At 48.1% G+C, this 18199-nt stretch overlaps 2 protein-coding genes across 5 annotated transcripts in view; one reads left to right on the forward strand and one right to left on the reverse strand.

Annotated features, from left to right (window-relative positions):
* Positions 1 to 9040, reverse strand: part of LOC117361201 (zinc-binding protein A33-like) — a 75600-nt gene extending 66560 nt beyond the window's left edge. Inside the window, exon 1 of the mRNA XM_033946223.1 lies at positions 8876 to 9040. The gene's annotated coding sequence lies outside the window, so the exon portion shown is untranslated. The remainder of the gene's footprint in view (positions 1 to 8875) is intronic.
* Positions 8557 to 18199, forward strand: part of MAPK7 (mitogen-activated protein kinase 7) — a 202273-nt gene continuing 192630 nt past the window's right edge. The window contains exon 1 of one of the 4 annotated variants that reach the window (XM_033946219.1): positions 8557 to 8634. Coding sequence is in view for 2 of the 4 variants with exons in the window: in XM_033946216.1 (XP_033802107.1) it covers positions 9225 to 9316 (92 nt within the window). In the remaining 2 variants the exon portion in view is untranslated. Of the gene's footprint in view, positions 8635 to 9038; positions 9317 to 18199 lie in introns of those variants that run through there. The other 3 variants (XM_033946216.1, XM_033946217.1, XM_033946220.1) reach the window with 3 other exon arrangements.

Consider the following 18199-nt stretch of genomic DNA (forward strand, 5'->3'; position numbering starts at 1 on the left):
ATCCTCGAAAAGGATTGCGTGCTATATGAGTCGGAGGTGTGTTTTGACCTCCGCCGAACCCGCGAGACTGACTCACTGAACTCCTGGGGTTCGGTCGAACCCAGGTTAAGAACCACTGCTCTAATGTGTTGGTCTTCTGTATACGTTTTCTTCACCACTGCCAATAAACAGTTAATAAAAAAATAAAAAAATAAATATAAACGGCAGGAGGAATGCCCAGTCCCTACTTCTGGAATCCCCTCCCATGGAAGTTGGTCTAAGGGATCTGGCCAATTGAAGTCTTAGGCCACTCCCAGGCTTAAGATTCCAGTTGGCCTTATGGGAGGGGTCTTAGGTGCCCGGGCCAATCAGGGCCTTAGGCTCCTCCTCGGTGCATCCCAGGACGATCAATCTGCTGTTGGAGTTGGAGGTGGAAGGAGCTTTGAGTAGTGCTGTTTGAGAGAACCAGAGGCTAGGGAAGGAGGGAGCTGGGTCTAGCTCTGTGCCCAGGGATTGTCCATGGATTTTGGGGTCCCTTCCCTGGGAAAGGCCCAGGCTGCGAGGCCTAGGAAGGAAGGAAGGAAGGCAGAAGTTTGGTATGATTGTACTGGGATCCATATAGGAGGAAGGTTCCCTGAAGGAACATATGAAGCAGGCGGATGAACCCAGCAGACCCTGGAAGGAGTGAAGGGAGGCCTGCAAAATCTGTGGCTTTGGAAGTGGAAGGCGGACAGGTCAAGGGCAGGCCTGTCCTGAGGCCTTGTCTGAGAGTGACAGCTCCCTGAAGTCTGAAGGTGAGATTTGGTCTGATGATGAACTATTTGAGAATGTGCTGGAGGTGCATAATTGGAAGCAGAGGGACTAAAACTAGGTGCTAGGGACCCAGCAGCAAACACTTTACAAATAGTAAAACTGCTGGGTGACCTGGAGAGAAGGTCACAGGAGCTGCAGAAAAAGTTAAAGATGGTTGCTGTTATGGGCAAATTGGCACAAAATAAAGACTAGCATAAGAAATACAGCAGAGAGGAACAATTGTTGAGAAGGCAGTTGGAGATCTGCATTCATAAAATGACTGACATTACCAGGGATAAGACAAATAAATATGCAAAATTTTTAGAAATCGTGAAAGGATGGTTGTTTCAAAAAAGGGAGTACAGGGTGCCTGAATCTTTAGAATCCACTCCAAATCTTTCTGGGACTGTAGCAGTTGCAATTGGCATGTATAAGAAACTTGACAAATTGGGCCAGCTAACCCTATAATTAAGGTGACCATACGTCCCATTATTGGATCGACCGTCCCGTTGTCCCGACCCACCGCTTCGGGACGCCAAAATGTCCCGTTTCAGGAACAGTGTCCCGAAGCTGTGTGTGGGAACAACGGACTGGCGATCACTTCCCCTCCCTGTTGCGCTAAAACCTACCTCCAGCACCGATTCAATACCCCCCTGGTCCGTTGCAACCGCTGCTTCTTGACGCCCAGAAGCCTTCTTCCCGACAACAATTCTGATGTCAGAGAGGAAGTTCTGGGCCAGCCAGACAGTGATTGGCTGTCCCAGAACATCCTCTTCGACGTCAGAATTGACGTAGGGAAGAAGGCTTCTGGGCAGCAAGAAGCAGCGGCTGCGACGGACCCGGGAGGGTTTGAATCGGCGCAGCAGGAAGAGAGGGAGGTAGGCAGGCAGGCTTTGGCATGGCAGGCAGGCAGGCTTAGGGGGAGGGGCTGGGACAAAGGCTAGAAGGGGCGAGAATGTCCCATTTTGATGAAAAAAATAAATGGTCATGTTAAGGATGCCGGCACTGTTCAGTGGGTTGCTGAGAAAGGAGGGGTGCGTGACGCTCTGAAAGAGCTTGTCCGGTTTTGGTAGACTTTTTATGGCCTTGACCCGTTCCTGAGCCTTGTTCTCCACTGCCGCTTCCAGCCTCCGCTTCACTGGCTCCTCGTCCCCACTGTCAGAGTCCGAACTGCTACTGCTGCTGTAAGCATTGAAGTAACCTAGAGCTAGAGAATGACACGGGGAAAAAATTTGTCCCAGTCACCGCCCCGTTCCCGCGACAACTGTTCCCGCCCTGTTCCCATCCCCGCGACCACTGTCCCCGCAGCATCCATACAAGCCTCAGTACTGCAATATTTAGCTTATTCCTTCCTAGAGAAAGAGATGTTCAGCTGGCAGGGCTTTGTTTATGAATTTTTATCAACATAACTAATATACTATTTTATCCTAAAGCAGAAAAAAAAGAAAAGAAATAGAATTTTTTTTCTACCTTTGTTGTCTGGTTTCTACTTTCCTCCTCTTTTCCTCATTCAATTCCTTCCATCCACTGTCTGCCTTCTCTCTGTCTTCCATTTGCTCTGCTATTGTGCCTCTCCCTTCCATCTCTCCCTCTCCCCCAAATTGGTCTGGCACCCATCTTCTTCCCTCCGCTCCCCCCATAGTCTGGAATCTCTGTCTTCTTCCCTTCCAGCATCTTCTCCCCACTCTCTGTTCCCCATTTCCCTTCAGCGTCTCTTCCCCACTCTCTCTTCCCCATTTCCCTTCAGTGTCTCTTCCCCATTTCTCTTCAGTGTTTGTTCCTCTTCAGCATCTGTTCCTTTCCACCATCACCCCTCTCTCTTCAGCGTTTGTTCCTTTCCACTGCCTTCAGTACACCTTGCGTGGTCCGATCATCTCCCTTCCAGTTGTGTCAGAGAAGCTTACGCCTATGGATGCACGCAACCTCAAGCAGGCTCTGGCGGCTTGAACAAATTATACATTAAAGTAAAATGCGCCACGAAGGTAAGGGGGAGGGAGGGATATAGATGTGGCTGGTGGGTAGGGAGGAGGGAGGGGGCCGTGCACGATCAGTGACCTTAACTGTGGAGACAAGGGCATTCACCACTCCACGGGGCGGTGGATGGCCTTCTACCTGTACCTGCAGTAAGCACTTTTTTCCCCACATTGTTTTGGTGGGTTACCCGTGGCTACCGGCAGCTAGTCACAGGTAACAGTCACCGTGTCATTCTCTACCTAGAGCAGGGATGCCAACACTTTTTTGGCTTGCGAGCTACTTTTAACATGACCAAGTCAAAATGATCTACCAACAATAAAAATTTAAAAACCACAAAGCACACTGTAAGCACATAAAATGTTATACTTGGGGTTTTTTTCCAAAGAGGTCAAGACAAATGACTTTACAATGTGCAATGTCACCTCAGTAACAACTATAGAAAAATAGACAAATATAGTGCAAAATATAGACAGCAGATACAAATTCTCAAAACTGACACATTTTGATCACTAAATTAAAAAGAAAATTATTTTTCCTACCTTTGTTGTCTGGTGATTTCATGAGTCTCTGGTTGCACTTCCTTCTGACTGTGCATTCAATCTTTCTTCCTCCTGCATGACTCCTTTCCTCCAGACCTCATTCCATTCCTCAACCAACAACTCTCTCTGTCCCTCCATGAGTCCAACTTTTTCTTCCTCTCTCCCTGCCCCCTCCCCTTTCTTTCAGTCTTTCTTTCTCTCTCCCTGCCCCCCTTTCTTTCTGTCTTTCTTTCTTTCTCTCTCCCCCGCTACTGATGATTACTCCAAGCTACTGCCGTTTATTTCTCCCTGCTTCCCCGATGCGGCAGGCCCACAAGCCTTCCTCCCCCAATGTCAAAATTGCCGTCGGGGGGGGGGAGGGGAAGGCTTGTGGGCCCGCCACGTCAGGGAAGCAGGGAGAAAGCAGACGACCACCACAGCCCATAACAGAAGGCAAGGGGGCTCCTTGAAACCGTGGGGCCTGGGGCAGCTGCCCTCTTTGCTCCCCCTTAACGCTGGCCCTGGAGGTGAGGGAAGGGAAGGGGTGCACGCATGTGGCAGGGGGTGGTGGGTTCGGGAAGGAGTGGAGGGGGCAGAAAGGAGGATGTGTGCCTGCGCCCTTTACAAAGACTGTCCCCCCTGCACTATGCCACTGATGTAATATCCTTGGGAAAAGGACCTAAGGATACAACACAGGGGCCCAGGGCCATGGACATAGAGCAAGGACATTGTAAAAAAGGGATCGGGACTGAGAGGGAACTTTTGGAAAAAGAACCTAAGGACGCAATGCAGGGGACCCGGGCCAAAGATATTGAGCAAGGACACTGTAAAAGAGGGCTCAGGTCTGAGTGGGAACTTTTTGAAAAAGGACCTAAGGGAGAATTGCAGGGGTCTTGTGCACAAATAAAACTGGCAAGCAGCACTAATAGAGAACAACGGAATCCAGAGGGACAACCAAAAACAGGGGAACAGGCTGAGGACGAAACAGACACACCATAGGAGGAGGATGACCGAGACGAGGCTTGGGGTCTGGCAACTCATGAGGGGGCCAGGAGCGCCAAACCACGAGGAAAAACAGCAAGAAAGGTGAACAAACGGGACTTACTTTGCCTATACACTAATGCTAGGAGCCTAAGGGCTAAAATGGGAGAGCTGGAAATCCTAGCCAGAAAAAAGGGCCTAGACATAATTGGAGTCACAGAAACGTGGTGGACTGATGACAATGAATGGGATGTGGCTTTACCAGGATTCAAACTCTACAGGAGAGATAGGTCACACAAAAAGGGTGGAGGAATAGCGCTATATATAAAAGATTCCATACCTTCAACCAGAATGGAAACAACAGTAAGGGCGGACGACTTGGAATCACTATGGGTTAAGCTACCAGGAGGAACTGGAGCAGACATAAAATTGGGTCTGTACTATCGCCCACCTGGACAAACGGAAGAAATCGACCAGGATCTGGAGGCTGAACTGAGGCAGGTATGCAAAAGCGGAAGTGTGGTGGTGATGGGAGACTTCAACTACCCGGGAATAAACTGGAGTATTGGGCACTCAAACTGCATGAGGGAGACCAAATTCCTGGAGGTCACGAGGGATTGTTTCATGGAACAGCTGGTCACGGAACCAACACGGGGTGATGCCACTCTTGACCTAATCCTCAACGGACTAGGGGGACCCGCTAAGGAGGTGGCGGTACTAGCCCCACTAAGAAACAGCGATCACAACACGATCCAGTACAGGCTAGAAATTGGATCATCAAAGGTGAAAAGAACTACAACGACTGCACTTAACTTCAAAAAAGGGAATTATGATGCCATGAGGAAAATGGTGGGAAAGAAACTCAACGACAGCGCAAGGAAGAGGGAGTCCGTAGAAAATGCCTGGACCATACTCAAGGGCACAGTGCACGAAGCACAGAACCTGTGCATCCCCAAGTACAGGAAAGGGTGCAAAAAAAATAGAACAAAAAACCCACTGTGGATAACAAATGCAGTGAAAAAGGCGATAAGTGACAAGAAAGCATCATTCAAAAAATGGAAAAAGGACAAAACAGAGGAGAACCAAAAGGAACACAAAAAACACCAAAAGGAGTGTCATCGAGTGGTTAGGAAAGCAAAAAAAGAATATGAAGAGAGACTGGCAGGGGAAGCAACAAACTTCAAATCATTCTTCAGGTACGTTAAGGGGAAGCAACCAGCAAGGGAGGAAGTGGGACCCTTGGATGATGGGGACAGAAAGGGAGTGGTAAAAGAGGAAACGCTGACAGGCTAAATAAGTTCTTCACGTCAGTTTTCACGAGGGAGGACACAACCAACATTCCGGAGCCCAAGGAGATCGTAAAAGGAGAGCAAGATGAAAATCTGGTCCAGCTAGAGGTGAGCAAGGTGGATGTCCTCAGGCAGATAGACAGGCTAAAGAGCGACAAATCGCCAGGTCCGGATGGCATTCACCCAAGGGTACTCAAGGAACTAAGGAACGAAATAGCTGAGCCACTTCGACAAATATGCAACCTATCCCTAAAAACTGGAGAGATTCCGGAAGACTGGAAAATAGCCAATGTCACGCCCATCTTCAAGAAAGGCTCAAGGGGAGATCCAGGCCGGTGAGCTTGACCTCGGTCCCGGGAAAGATGATTAAAGACAGCATCTGGGAAAACATCGACAACTATGGGCAGCTAAAGTCGAGCCAGCATGGCTTCTGCAAGGGCAGGTCATGCCTCACAAACTTATTATACTTCTTTGAGGGGGTAACCAGCCAGGTGGATAAAGGGGAATCCATAGATATCATTTACCTTGACTTCCAAAAAGCCTTCGACAAGGTGCCACACGAAGGACTACTAAGGAAGCTAAGGAATCATTGGGTTCAAGGGGAGGTCCACTGATGGATCAAAAACTGGCTGGCGGACAGGAAACAGAGGGTTGGAGTAAAGGGACATTACTCAGACTGGCAATGGGTCACGAGCGGAGTTCCACAGGGGTTGGTGCTGGGACCGCTCCTATTCAATATATTCATTAACGACCTGGAAGCAGGAACAAAATGCGAGGTTATTAAATTTGCGGATGACACCAAACTATATTGCAAGGTCAATAACATGGAGGACTGCGAAGATCTCCAAAAAGATCTGACAACACTGGAAAAATAGGCCAAAAAGTGGCAAATGAGTTTCAACATAGGGAAATGCAAGGTCATGCATATAGGGAAAAAAAACCCGATGTTCACTTACAAAATGGGGGGATCAGCGCTAGGGGTGGGCGACCTTGAAAGAGACCTGGGAGTGATGGTAGACACAACATTGAAGGCGTCGGCGCAGTGTGCCACGGCCTCAAGGAAAGCAAACAGAATGTTGGGTATCATTAAGAAGGGTATCACGACCAGGACAAAGGAAGTCATCCTGCCACTGTATCGTGCTATGGTGCGCCCGCACCTGGAGTACTGTGTTCAGTTCTTTCTGGTCGCCGTACCTCAAGAAGGACATGGAGGTACTTGAGAAGGTCCAGAGAAGAGCAACTAAGCTAATAAAGGGCATGGAGGACCTCTCATATACTGACAGACTGAAAACGCTAGGGCTTTTCTCCCTGGAAAAGCGGAGACTTAGAGGAGACATGATAGAAACCTTCAAGATCATGAAGGGCATAGAAAAAATAGACAGGGACAGATTTTTCAAATTAAGGGGATCAATAAGTACAAGGGGGCACTCAGAAAAATTGAAAGGGGAGAGGTTTAGAACAAACGCCAGGAAGTTCTTTTTCACACAGAGGGTGGTGGATACATGGAACGTGCTACCAGAGGATGTGATAAACAGGAGCATGCTACAGGGGTTCAAAGAAGCTTTGGATAGGTACTTGGAAGACAAAGGGATTGAGGGGTACAGATAAGAGTAAAGGTAGATTATAGGGATGGGATTAGAGGTAGGTTACAAAATTAATCAGGGACCACTGTTCAGGCACTAGGCCTGATGGGCCGCCGCAGGAGCGGACCGCTGAGCAAGATGGACCTCTGGTCTGACTCAGCGGGGGCAACTTCTTATGTTCTTATGACTCCTGAGCTTATCACTAGAGAATGACACGGGGACCGTTTACCGCGGTAAACCATGGTCACCGCAGTAAATCCGCATTAATGGGGACATTTCCAACTGGTTTACCGCAGGAAATGGGACAAGACCTTTCACTACCCCGTGGGAGCGGTGAAAAGTCTTGCTCCTATAGTAAAATAAATTGCACCTGTGTCAGACTCAGAATCTCCTCCTGCACCTTCAGGAGCCAGCCATGCCACGATGAAGACAGAAGGAACCCAAAACCAAAGACTGAGACCAATGTGATTTGATGAATAAAATTACCAGACAATAAAAGGTAGAAAAAAAATTAGTATTTTATATTTTGTGATTAGAATATATCAGACTTGAAATATGTATCCTATTAGAGCTGATATTAGACATAATTAGGAACCGCAAAGCCCAGGCTGTGCTTCTTTAGCTTCCAGCTGACTTAGGGCTCTCTCTCTCTGACCAGGGGGCAGTTGCACTCCCTTAACACTATTCCTGCCATGTGTGACTGAAGTATTCTGTTAGCTTGATTTTTCTATGTAGCATTTTGTAGCAATTTGGTATGTTCAGTTTTCACAATAGTGGTGGGGTATTTGTGAAAGGGAGAGGAGACAGGGGTTTTGTTGATTCTTACGGGACCGAGCTTGCAGGACGGGGCCTGAGCTTGTGAGGATGGGGTGGGGACAGTGACTGAGCTTGCGGGAACGGGGCAAGGGCGGGGACAGAGCTCATGGGGATGGGGCGGGGACGGGAATGAGCTCATGGGGACGGGGCAGGAATGGTGATAAATTTTTTCCCCGTGTCATTCTCTACTTATCACCTCTTAACTCTATCCTATGCCGTCATTCTCATTTAATGTAGTTTCATTTCTGTTCATTATAGAGGATGTCTAAAGTCAGTAGTGTAGCGAAGATGAGAGGCACACCTCCTTGCCCTTGTCTCTGACTCCCCCACTCCCTCCCCCATTTCCTTCCCCCTTACCTCTAGCTCAGGGGTCTCAAAGTCCCTCCATGAGGGCTGCAATCCAGTTGGGTTTTCAGGATTTCCCCAATGAATATGCATGAAAATATACGCATGCATTGCTTTCAATGCATATTCATTGGGGAAATCCTGAAAACCTGACTGGATTGCGGCCCTCAAGGAGGGACTTTGAGATCCCTGCTCTAGCTGAAGTTGCTGCTCGTGGCGATCAACCACGTGTTTTTCGCGACCCTGTCGGGTCTCTCAAATGTCACTTCCTATGCGCGGCACCCGGAAGTGGTGTCAACTGGAGAGCCGATGGAGTCATGATGAGGATCAAGTGGTTGACTACAGCTTCAAGTAGAGGTACTGGGGAGGGGAAGGGAAGGGGCGTGGCAAGGGAGGAGGGTGAAGAGGCAGGATGCTGGCACCTATACCAACGTGGTGTGTGGGGCGCCCCTCCTACTACACCACTGCTTAAAGTACAACCCCCCATACAAACAAATTTAAAAAATCAAGGAGAAAAAAAAAATAAACATGAGTTTAAAAAAATGCCCTTAGTGCATGAAGAACACCTTGTTGTTTTGCCCTGTTGCCCCAGACTTGCCTCGTGTCAAGTAGCAAACATGCGTTCAAGAGGGAGGGTGCATGCCCTTAGGGCTTCCCCGCGGCTGCTGCGAGCAGGCGCCGCGTCTCGCGTCAGAGCGCATGCCCCGACGGCGGCCGCACGTCGGAAACGCCCTGGTAGGCAATTGGTCCGCAGCGTAGAAAGGCAGGGCGAGGTGCGAAAGTGGTTGGAGCAACGGCCACCGCCTCCTCCCTTTTCGCGGTCGGTACCGCAGTTTATAGTTCGTGTCCGCCGTCGGCTACCGTTAGCGCGAGGTCCGGGCGGGGTCGGTGCAGGTGATGGGATACGAAGGGATTCGGGCTGCGGGCGCGGGCCTTGAAAACGGTCGATGCGGAAACGTCATAATACCTCCTGGGCGGCTTTATTTGAACTGCATTGTGACGTCATAATCACGCTCCGTCGATCCAGTATGTCACAAAGGTTAATTCCTTTCTCTTTCCACTGAAGTTCGAATTTGCAGTTTCCTTTCTCTTTTTTTCCCCCGGTCTCCTCTCACCTTCAACCAAGTGGCACTTTTACCAGTCCTCCACTAGAAAGAGGAAAACATTTTAAAAAAAGGGAAAGGGGGTTGTGGATCACCTTTTTGTGGTTACATTTCAAAGCGGGTTACATATACACAGGTACTTTTGATTAAGTGACTTACCCAGTTCACAAAGAGCAGTGCTGGGATTGGATCCTAAAACCTCAGGGTGTTGAGGCAGCAACTCCACCATCAAATCTGAGAGGGAACAGTGATAAACGTTATCCCAGGACAAGCAGGCAGCATATTCTCAACATGTGGGTGACGTGATCCACAGAGCCCCGTAGTGGACAGCCTAACAAGCAGACTTGCTTGTAGAACTTTCAAAGAGTTTGCGAGTGCTGCACCGCACATGTGCGAGTGCCTTCCCGCTGAACGTAGGTTGTGCGTCTCCTGTGTGGTACCTCAGTTCAGTTCTCATTTTTCCGCCTGTTTGTCAGCCATTCTGATCTGCGAGTTTCGCCTTCTCGCACCGCGGCTTTCTTCATTTGTTTCTTTTTCATAGCTACCTGCGCTTCTCTTTTTTAAAAAATTTTTTTTTTCGTCATTTCTCGTCTGGCGGGGCTTGGGCTCTTATTTGACTGCGGCCGTATTTTTTTCTATGTCCCGGCCTCTTACCAGTTTTAAGAGGTGTAGCCAGTGTAATTGGGCGATTTCTCTCACCAACCCCTACCGTTGTTGTATCAAGTGCTTGGGACCCAAACATTGTCCTGAGTCCTGCCTGCGCTGTGCTACCCTTCAAAAACGAGCTCTCCGGAGGTGTGGTGCCCAAATCCTGGAGCTGGTTGGTTCCATGGAGGCGCCTGCAAAAACGACCTCAGCCTCGAACCCCATGGCAGCCTTGTCGTCCAAGTCCTTGACCTCGAGCAAGTCACCCTTGTCCTCGAGGGCCTCGTCTGCTGTACCTCTAAAGGTCTCATCCTCAGGCAAGTCTCCTCTTCCCTCCGCAGATACGCTACCTAAGAAGCCTCCAGCTGAATCAGCAGTCGTGCCAGCCTCTACGAGACCTCCGTAGCGTGCCTCCAAACATAGGGAATACTCATCTTTGAGGCACCTTCTATGGAGCGCACTGCTGCACCTTCTAGACCAGAGTCATTGGTTTCGGTGCCTGTCTTCGAGGACATGCTGCAAGCCATATTGACCACGCAGCTTACCTCTGTTTTGGCCATGCTTGTCCCTGCCTCGACCCTGTTTTCTGACAAGGAGGTCCTTCGTACTCATCCAAAATTCTTACCTAAAGTGGTTTCGGTATTTCATCTCAATCAATCCATTGTCCTTCCAGTGTTTTTTCCAAAGCCTCATTCTCATCCTGGAGAAATAGCGCTTCATACTCTGGACTGTAAACATGCTTTAGCTTTCTACGTGCAACGCACTCAGCCTCACAGAACTGCTCCTCAACTTTTCATCTCCTTCGATCCCAACAAGTTGGGGCATCCTGTTTCCAAGCGAACCATCTCCAACTGGATGGCTGCTTGCATCTCTTTCTGCTATGCTCAGGCTGGTCTCCCTTTTCAAGGTCGAGTCATGGGCCATAAAGTTAGAGCTATGGCGGCGTCTGTAGCTTTCCTCAGATCAACTCCTATTGAGGATATCTACAAGGCTGCCACTTGGTTCTCAGTTCATACATTCACTTCTCACTATTGTCTGGATACTTTCTCCAGACGGGACGGCCATTTTGGCCAGTCAATTTTACAACATTTATTCTAAATTGCCAACTCTCCCACCATCCCATTCTGGTTAGCTTGGAGGTAACCCACATGTTGAGAATATGCTGCCTGCTTGTCCTGGGATAAAGCACAGTTATTTACCGTAACAGTTGTTATCCAGGGACAGCAGGTAGATATTCTCACAACCCACCCACCTCCCCTGGTTGGCTTTCTTAGCTAGCTATCTGAACTGAGGTACCTCACAGGAGACGCATGAGCTACATTCGGTGGGAAGGCACTCACGCATGCGCGGTGCAGCACTCGCAAACTCTTTGAAAGTTCTACAAGCAAATCTGTTTGCGAGGCTGTCCGCTACGGGGCTCCGTGGATGATGTCACCCACATGTTGAGAATATCTGCCTGCTGTCTGTGGATAACAACTGTTACAGTAAGTAACTGCTTTTTGTGCGATCAGCTCAGTGGCAGCCTCCAAGATCCCCCTATGGAGCTGCAAGACAGCAAGGAAGCACTTTCCATGGGGGCTCAGGTCTCTGAGGAGATCACAAATGAGTAATTTGGCTGTAAGGTGGCAGAAAATCACCGCTGGTTCAGTGTGTGGGGATCACCACACACTGACTGGAGTCACCAGTCAGTGGAGGGGGAAGGAGGACGGATAGCCAAGGGTGGTATTTGGAGGGAGGATTTGAGGTTAGGAGGGGGTATGAAGAAGAATAATGGGAATTCTGGACCTAGGCAAAAGATCTCCTTTGCAGAGGCAGTTAAGGGTGGTGGGGGAGGGGTGGAAAGAAGGCTGAAGGGAACGGTGAGGATTGGGGGAGGAGGAGAGGGGTGACAGGTCATGGGAGAGGGGGGATTTAAATGTAGAAATGTGGTTCAGTTAAAGTGGATTGGGATGGGTCCCATGCCAGGAAGAGAGAAGGTTTTGTATCTGATCCTGGGTCTGGGGTTCATTCTAGAGGACCTCTATGCCCTGATTCACCCAGTCAACATGCCAGTATGACTTCAGTTTTCTCACTCAGCGTGGCTTAGAGATTTTCTGAGATAGATATGAAGGAGTGAAGGGTATGGAGCAATGGAAGCCATTTAGGGCTGTACCTGTCACAAGATCTGACGTGGTTCAAGTGACCATTTTGTTCAGGAACGAATCAGGGATTGGGGGAGGAGGAGAGGGGTGACAGGTCAAGGGAGAGGGGGGATTTAAATGTAGAAATGTGGTTCAGTTAAAGTGGATTGGGATGGGTCCCATGCCAGGAAGAGAGAAGGTTTTGTATCTGATCCTGGGTCTGGGGTTCATTCTAGAGGACATCTATGCCCTGATTCACCCAGTCAACATGCTGGAGTATGACTTCAGTTTTCTCACTAAGCGTGGCTTAGAGATTTTCTGAGATAGATATGAAGGAGTGAAGGGTATGGAGCAATGGAAGCCATTTAGGGCTGTACCTGTCACAAGATCTGACGTGGTTCAAGTGACCATTTTGTTCAGGAATGAATCAGTCCCGGGGTCGGACCTGTCATACTGGCTGGGCAGGTTTGGTACACTTAGGTCCCTATTGGTAAAAGTTTTTGGCTCCAGTAGAGTGTGGATGGGGGGGGTTGGTGCATGCGTATACAGCTGAAGCAGGAAGGTAATAGAATTGTTCACATCCCTGCTTCCGCCTTTATAGGATGAGACAAGATCCAGTGCTTTTACAGCTGAAAATCTGCTTTAGATGCGGCTCGTTCCAATATTTTAGTATGTCATGCCCCACAATTATTTGCGTACGTTGTGGTGGTAGAGGCCACGTGGAAGAAGACTTCGACCTTATCAGATGCAGTCTCTGTGGGGAACCTGAACATCCCATTAGCAAGTTTCTTGGACAGAGAAGGAGGTCAGGGCGGCTATCGTGGGTCTATCAAAGAAAACGATGCCCAGTCTGGATGGACTCACTTCAGAGTTCTACGTGTTCTACGTGTTCAACTAGCTCCAGTGTTGGTCCGATTGTACCAGGAGATCGAGGAGCAGGGGTCTCTGCATGGCTCGATGCAGGCGGCGGTATTGACTCTGGTGGCCAAGCCAAGAAGAGACGGATCCAAGGTGTCAAATTGGAGGCCGATCTGTCTGTTGAATGTGGACAGAAAGCTCTTTGCCAAGCTACTGTTCTCATGGCTGGTGGTGGTGGTCCCGAAGCTGCTCTCACCGACCCAGAGGTATAGCAACCAGGAGAGGGGAGCAATCAGGGTGGCAGTGACGGTGCAGGAGGTCTTTGACAGAGGTAGTAGTGCTCCTGGGGGGGGGAGGTCTTATTTTTAAGTTTAGACCATGAGAAGGCTTTTGATTGAGTGGATCACCCTTACTTGTGGGTGGTTCGGGCACATTACGGTATCCCGGATGGGTTTATCAACATTCTGAAGGTCCTATATGAGGGGGGCAAGGGTTTTCTCACGGTGAATGGCTGGAGAGGAGCAGAGTTTCCCATTAAGATTGGAGTAAAGCAGGGGTGCCCTCTTACCCCTTGCTCTACATCAATCCTTTATTGCAGCATTTTCAGCTTGGGGATGGGTTGAGGGGGGGGTACAGATGGGCGGTGGAAGCTGTAAGGTTTGAAGTGTCAGATCCCCCACAGGGTGAGGTTGTAGGGGGTTACCTGAGAGGCGCCCTTACAAACGCCAGGTCCCAGGTTCAGTTCCTTCACAGAAGATTCACCAGGAGTAGAATCAAATAAGAAACACAGCCAGAGGTGATTGCATAAAGAATATATTATAGAAATAGGCTTACAGAAAAGCAATATTTATAAGCATTACAATTAAGGAGAGAGCAAAGCAGTTTCCCTGCCTTACAGAGTTCAGAGGCAAAGAGACAGAGAAGCATGAAATTCTAGGGAGAGCCAGAGAGAGAAAGGGGGATGGGGTGATGGTCTAAGGTTCGGGTTCCAGAGATCGGCCAGAGAGAGAGAGAGAAGGATAGACGGAGAGATAGATAGCTCAAGAGATAGACCCATGTGTGTTGCAGAGAGGAGGCTTTTATAGTTTGGAATCTTATTCTGAATATAGAGAACTATTGAGCTTCAATAGAAGTTAAACCTCCCCCTCCTTAGTAAACCTGTGCTAGACAGAATAATAGACTGCATTCATATGTGATTTCCAGTATATCTCTGACAATAGTTTCTGATTAACTAGTTATCTGTGCACCTGGACCCATTGTCCTAAGCACTGGACCCATTGTCTTAAGCACCCTCTTAATCAGACATTAACACATTAACACCTTTTAGCTAATCATGATTTAATCAGGGCTATTTGAAACCATCTTTTAGGGCTATATGAAACCGTCTGCCTGCACTCAGGGTCTATCTGCATTCACAAGCCAGAGTCAGATTGATATAATTTCCCATAGGCCTTTGCTGACATTAGTTATGCCAACTGAAAATGCTGATTGCTAGCAGTAGCTATGCTGACGGAAGCGTGCTGAGCACAATCACTTATGCTGACGAGTGACCTTGACCGTGGCTTCAGCAAGGGAAGTCAGCTCATTGTCAGCTCAGTCAATATTCCAGGGCAACAGGAGCCCAGATAAACAAAGACAAGTGTCATTCGTCATGGCTGGGAGTGCATGGTTGAGTTCTAGGCAGGGACAGTGGGTTTCCCCCTACAGAGAGTCACATTTCATGGGATCACATTTCATGGGACCTCGGAGGAGCAGTTGAACAAGGGACATGCTAAAGTAGCAGTGTGGAAAAGATGGAAGTTGTCATTCAGAGAAGATGCTCCTGATCAAAATGTTCTTAGTTCCCCTCTTTCTGTTTGTGGGTTCAGTGTGCTTGTTGCCCCATGTTTGTATGCTTCACTCTGCAGTGTCTTCTTCCAGTGCCTCTGGGGTAATCACCTCAATCTGGTAAAATGGGGAATGGCTTACCTTTCCAGGGAGCAGGGGGTTTGGGGATGATCAATCCCATTCTAACTTTTTCATCGCTGTCCATGCAATTTCACTTGAAGGGAATGGTTGGGAATTAGGGGGAGGAATGGGTAGAGAGCTTGAGGGAACGGAGTCCAGCTTTGTGGAGGGAATGGTTGGCGGGTGGGACGATATGTAAGAGGGTAGTAGGGGTCTCTCGGGGAATTTCTTCTTAGGGTTGGTCAGGCTGGTGAAGAGGTGGGAGGTGACTCCAGGGGAGGTTAGAGAGGGCTGTTCTACTTGGGTGATGAGGGTGCTGCAGCAATTCTTCATTGTGGCTCCAAGCTTGAGGGATTATCTGGAGACCTTGAGGTAGCAGGCGCTCCGGCGTCTTCCACTCAAATTTTTCGACATCGTTTTGTTGGCCTTCCAGGGTAGGCTGTACGTGTGCACTAATCTGAAGTACAGGTCGCTATCAGATAGGAACTGCCCAAGGGGAGAATGCCAAGAGAAATTGGAAAAAATGGATCATTTTCTGTGTTCTTGTCCATTCATTTTGGAGGTGGGGAGGAGGGTGGCTCGCAGGTTGGGGTTTGGGTATGGGTGCTTAGGACAACTGTCTTTTGCTGATTGGCTCTATGGAGGGAGGTCTTTTGGGGGGTTCAGGTGGACAATTTTTCTTGATTTTGGCTGTCATGAAATTTTATTTATGGATGGCACGTTGCCAAGTATCCATTCAACAGCAGTTCCTGATACCAGAGACTGTTTGCTGTAACATTATTGAGAGTGTCTACAAAGTTGCAGAGAAGGAGAAAGTCAGGTATGCTGATGCTCAGTGGCGGACTCTATGGAAGAGGGTGCACCTTCGGCCCCATGGATAGGATGCTAGATTAATGCTTGGACTAACCAGGTCTAGATTAGTTAGCCCGTACTCTTGTAATTAGTTGAAGTTTGGTTTTCATTGGTTAGATTTCCTTTGTATTAACTATGCTGGGAAGGGATTGTTAGAAGCAGGGCAGGATTAATTCTTCGAGGGCCCCTAGGCACCTAAGTACACTGGGCCCCCCTGGCCCCACCCCCACCCCCATTTATCTGTATTCTTATTTACTTCTTTATTTCCCCTTATTTCTTTTTCTTTTTTTTTTTTTTTTAAATTCAAAACAAAGATTAGCATACCAGTGCACAGTTTTTCTTCTATGCAACCCCCAAACATCTCTGAACAAATCCCCTTCTTTCCCTTCCCACCTATTTACCCAGGACTTTAACTCTGAACCCTTTCCATAAATATATAAAAGTGTTCAAATGTATTGTAAAGCACTAATACTATCCGAAATACAAGTCTATATTAATAACCAAGTTTACAACGCCTCTCAACTGCCTCACTCTACATCAACCAACTGTAACCCATATGTATAAACAACCAAATCTGTAACTCCTCTAGTACGTTCCACTCCATGTATGCTAACTTGTAATGAAACAACAAGGCAAGCAGTCCACCAAAGAATCCAACATGAAACAAAAGAAGATCGGCAGAAAATAAGGAGACGTGGTAGCAATATCAGAAACCTGGTTCACGGACTCTCATGGGTGGGATATGGTTATACCAGACTACAATCTACTACGTCGCGACAGAGAGGGCAAGTTAGGGGGAGGGGTAGCACTATACACTAAGGATAACATCAAAACTACCAGAATTACAGATGTTAGATACACTGGGGAATCCCTCTGGGTGAATCTGGCCAGATGAAATGAAAAATGCCTATACCTTGGTGTGATATACAGACCTCCAAGACAACAGGAAGACAAAGACTTAGAACTAATCGAGGACATAGAGAACATTACTCTACGGGGAGACACAGTGCTGTTAGGGGACTTCAACATGCCCGATGCAGATTGGAACACACTCTCCGCGACTACGTGTGGCAGCAAAAGAATTTTGAACTCCATAAAGGGTGCACGACTCAAGCAAATGGTGTTGGAGCCCACCAGGGACCAGACGATACTAGACCTGGTACTCACCAACGGAGATAGCGTCTCAGATGTCTCAGTTGGAGATACACTGGCCTCCAGCGACCATAATATGGTATGGCTTAACCTCAAGAAAGGTTTCTCAAGGTCAAACACAGCAACGAGGGTTCTCAACTTTAGAGGCACAGACTTCGACCGTATGGAAGATTTTGTCCATCAGGAGTTACATAAACAAGCACAACCTAACAATGTGGAGGATATGTGGTCGACTCTGAAGTCCACCCTACACGAAGCAACAAACCGCTACATAAGAACAATAAGTAAACACAGGAGGAACAAAAGACCCCAATGGTTCAGTGCAGAAATTTCGGACCTCGTTAAAAAGAAAAAAGAAGCATTTATCACCTACAAACATCTAGGAAAACGAGAGGTGAAAAAAGACTATCTAGACAGATCTAAAACTGTCAAAATAGCAGTCAGAGAGGCCAAACTCCAAATGGAAGAAGATCTAGCACTGAACATTAAGAAAGGGGATAAATCCTTCTTCAGCTATATTAGTCACAGAAAAAGAAACAAAGATGGGATAGAACGCCTGAAGAAATCGGACGGTAGCCTTGTAGAATCAGATTCTGCCAAGGCAGAATTACTAAACAAATACTTCTGCTCAGTCTTCACCTGTGAAGCGCCGGGAGCTGGTCCACAGCTTCAGACGGGAGACAGCCAGAAGGATCCGTTTCAAGACTTCGAGTTTACGCCCAGTAGCGTCTACTACGAACTATCAAGACTCAAAGTAAATAAAGCCATGGGACCGGACAACCTACATCCCAGAATGCTCAGGGAATTGAGTGAAGTCCTGGCAGAACCATTATCTGTTCTTTTCAATCTTTCCCTACGCACAGGAAGAGTCCCCTTGGACTGGAAAACCGCCAACGTTATCCCACTCCACAAAAAGGGCTGCAGGACAGAGACGGCAAACTACAGACCAGTGAGTCTCCGTCTATAGTGTGCAAGCTCATGGAAACACTGATCAAACGAAATCTTGACACAATCCTAGACGAGGAAAACCTACGTGATCCCCACCAGCACGTATTCACCCAGGGCAGATCCTGCCAATCTAACCTGATTAGTTTTTTTGACTGGGTTACTAGACAACTAGATGCCGGAGAGTCACTGGATGTGGTATATTTAGACTTCAGTAAAGCTTTTGATAGCGTCCCACACCGAAGGTTATTGAACAAGCTGAAATCGCTAGGATTAGGGGACACTCTAACTACATGGGTT

Source organism: Geotrypetes seraphini, chromosome 5 (assembly GCF_902459505.1).
Source record: "Geotrypetes seraphini chromosome 5, aGeoSer1.1, whole genome shotgun sequence".
Taxonomy (NCBI): Eukaryota; Metazoa; Chordata; class Amphibia; order Gymnophiona; family Dermophiidae; genus Geotrypetes; species Geotrypetes seraphini.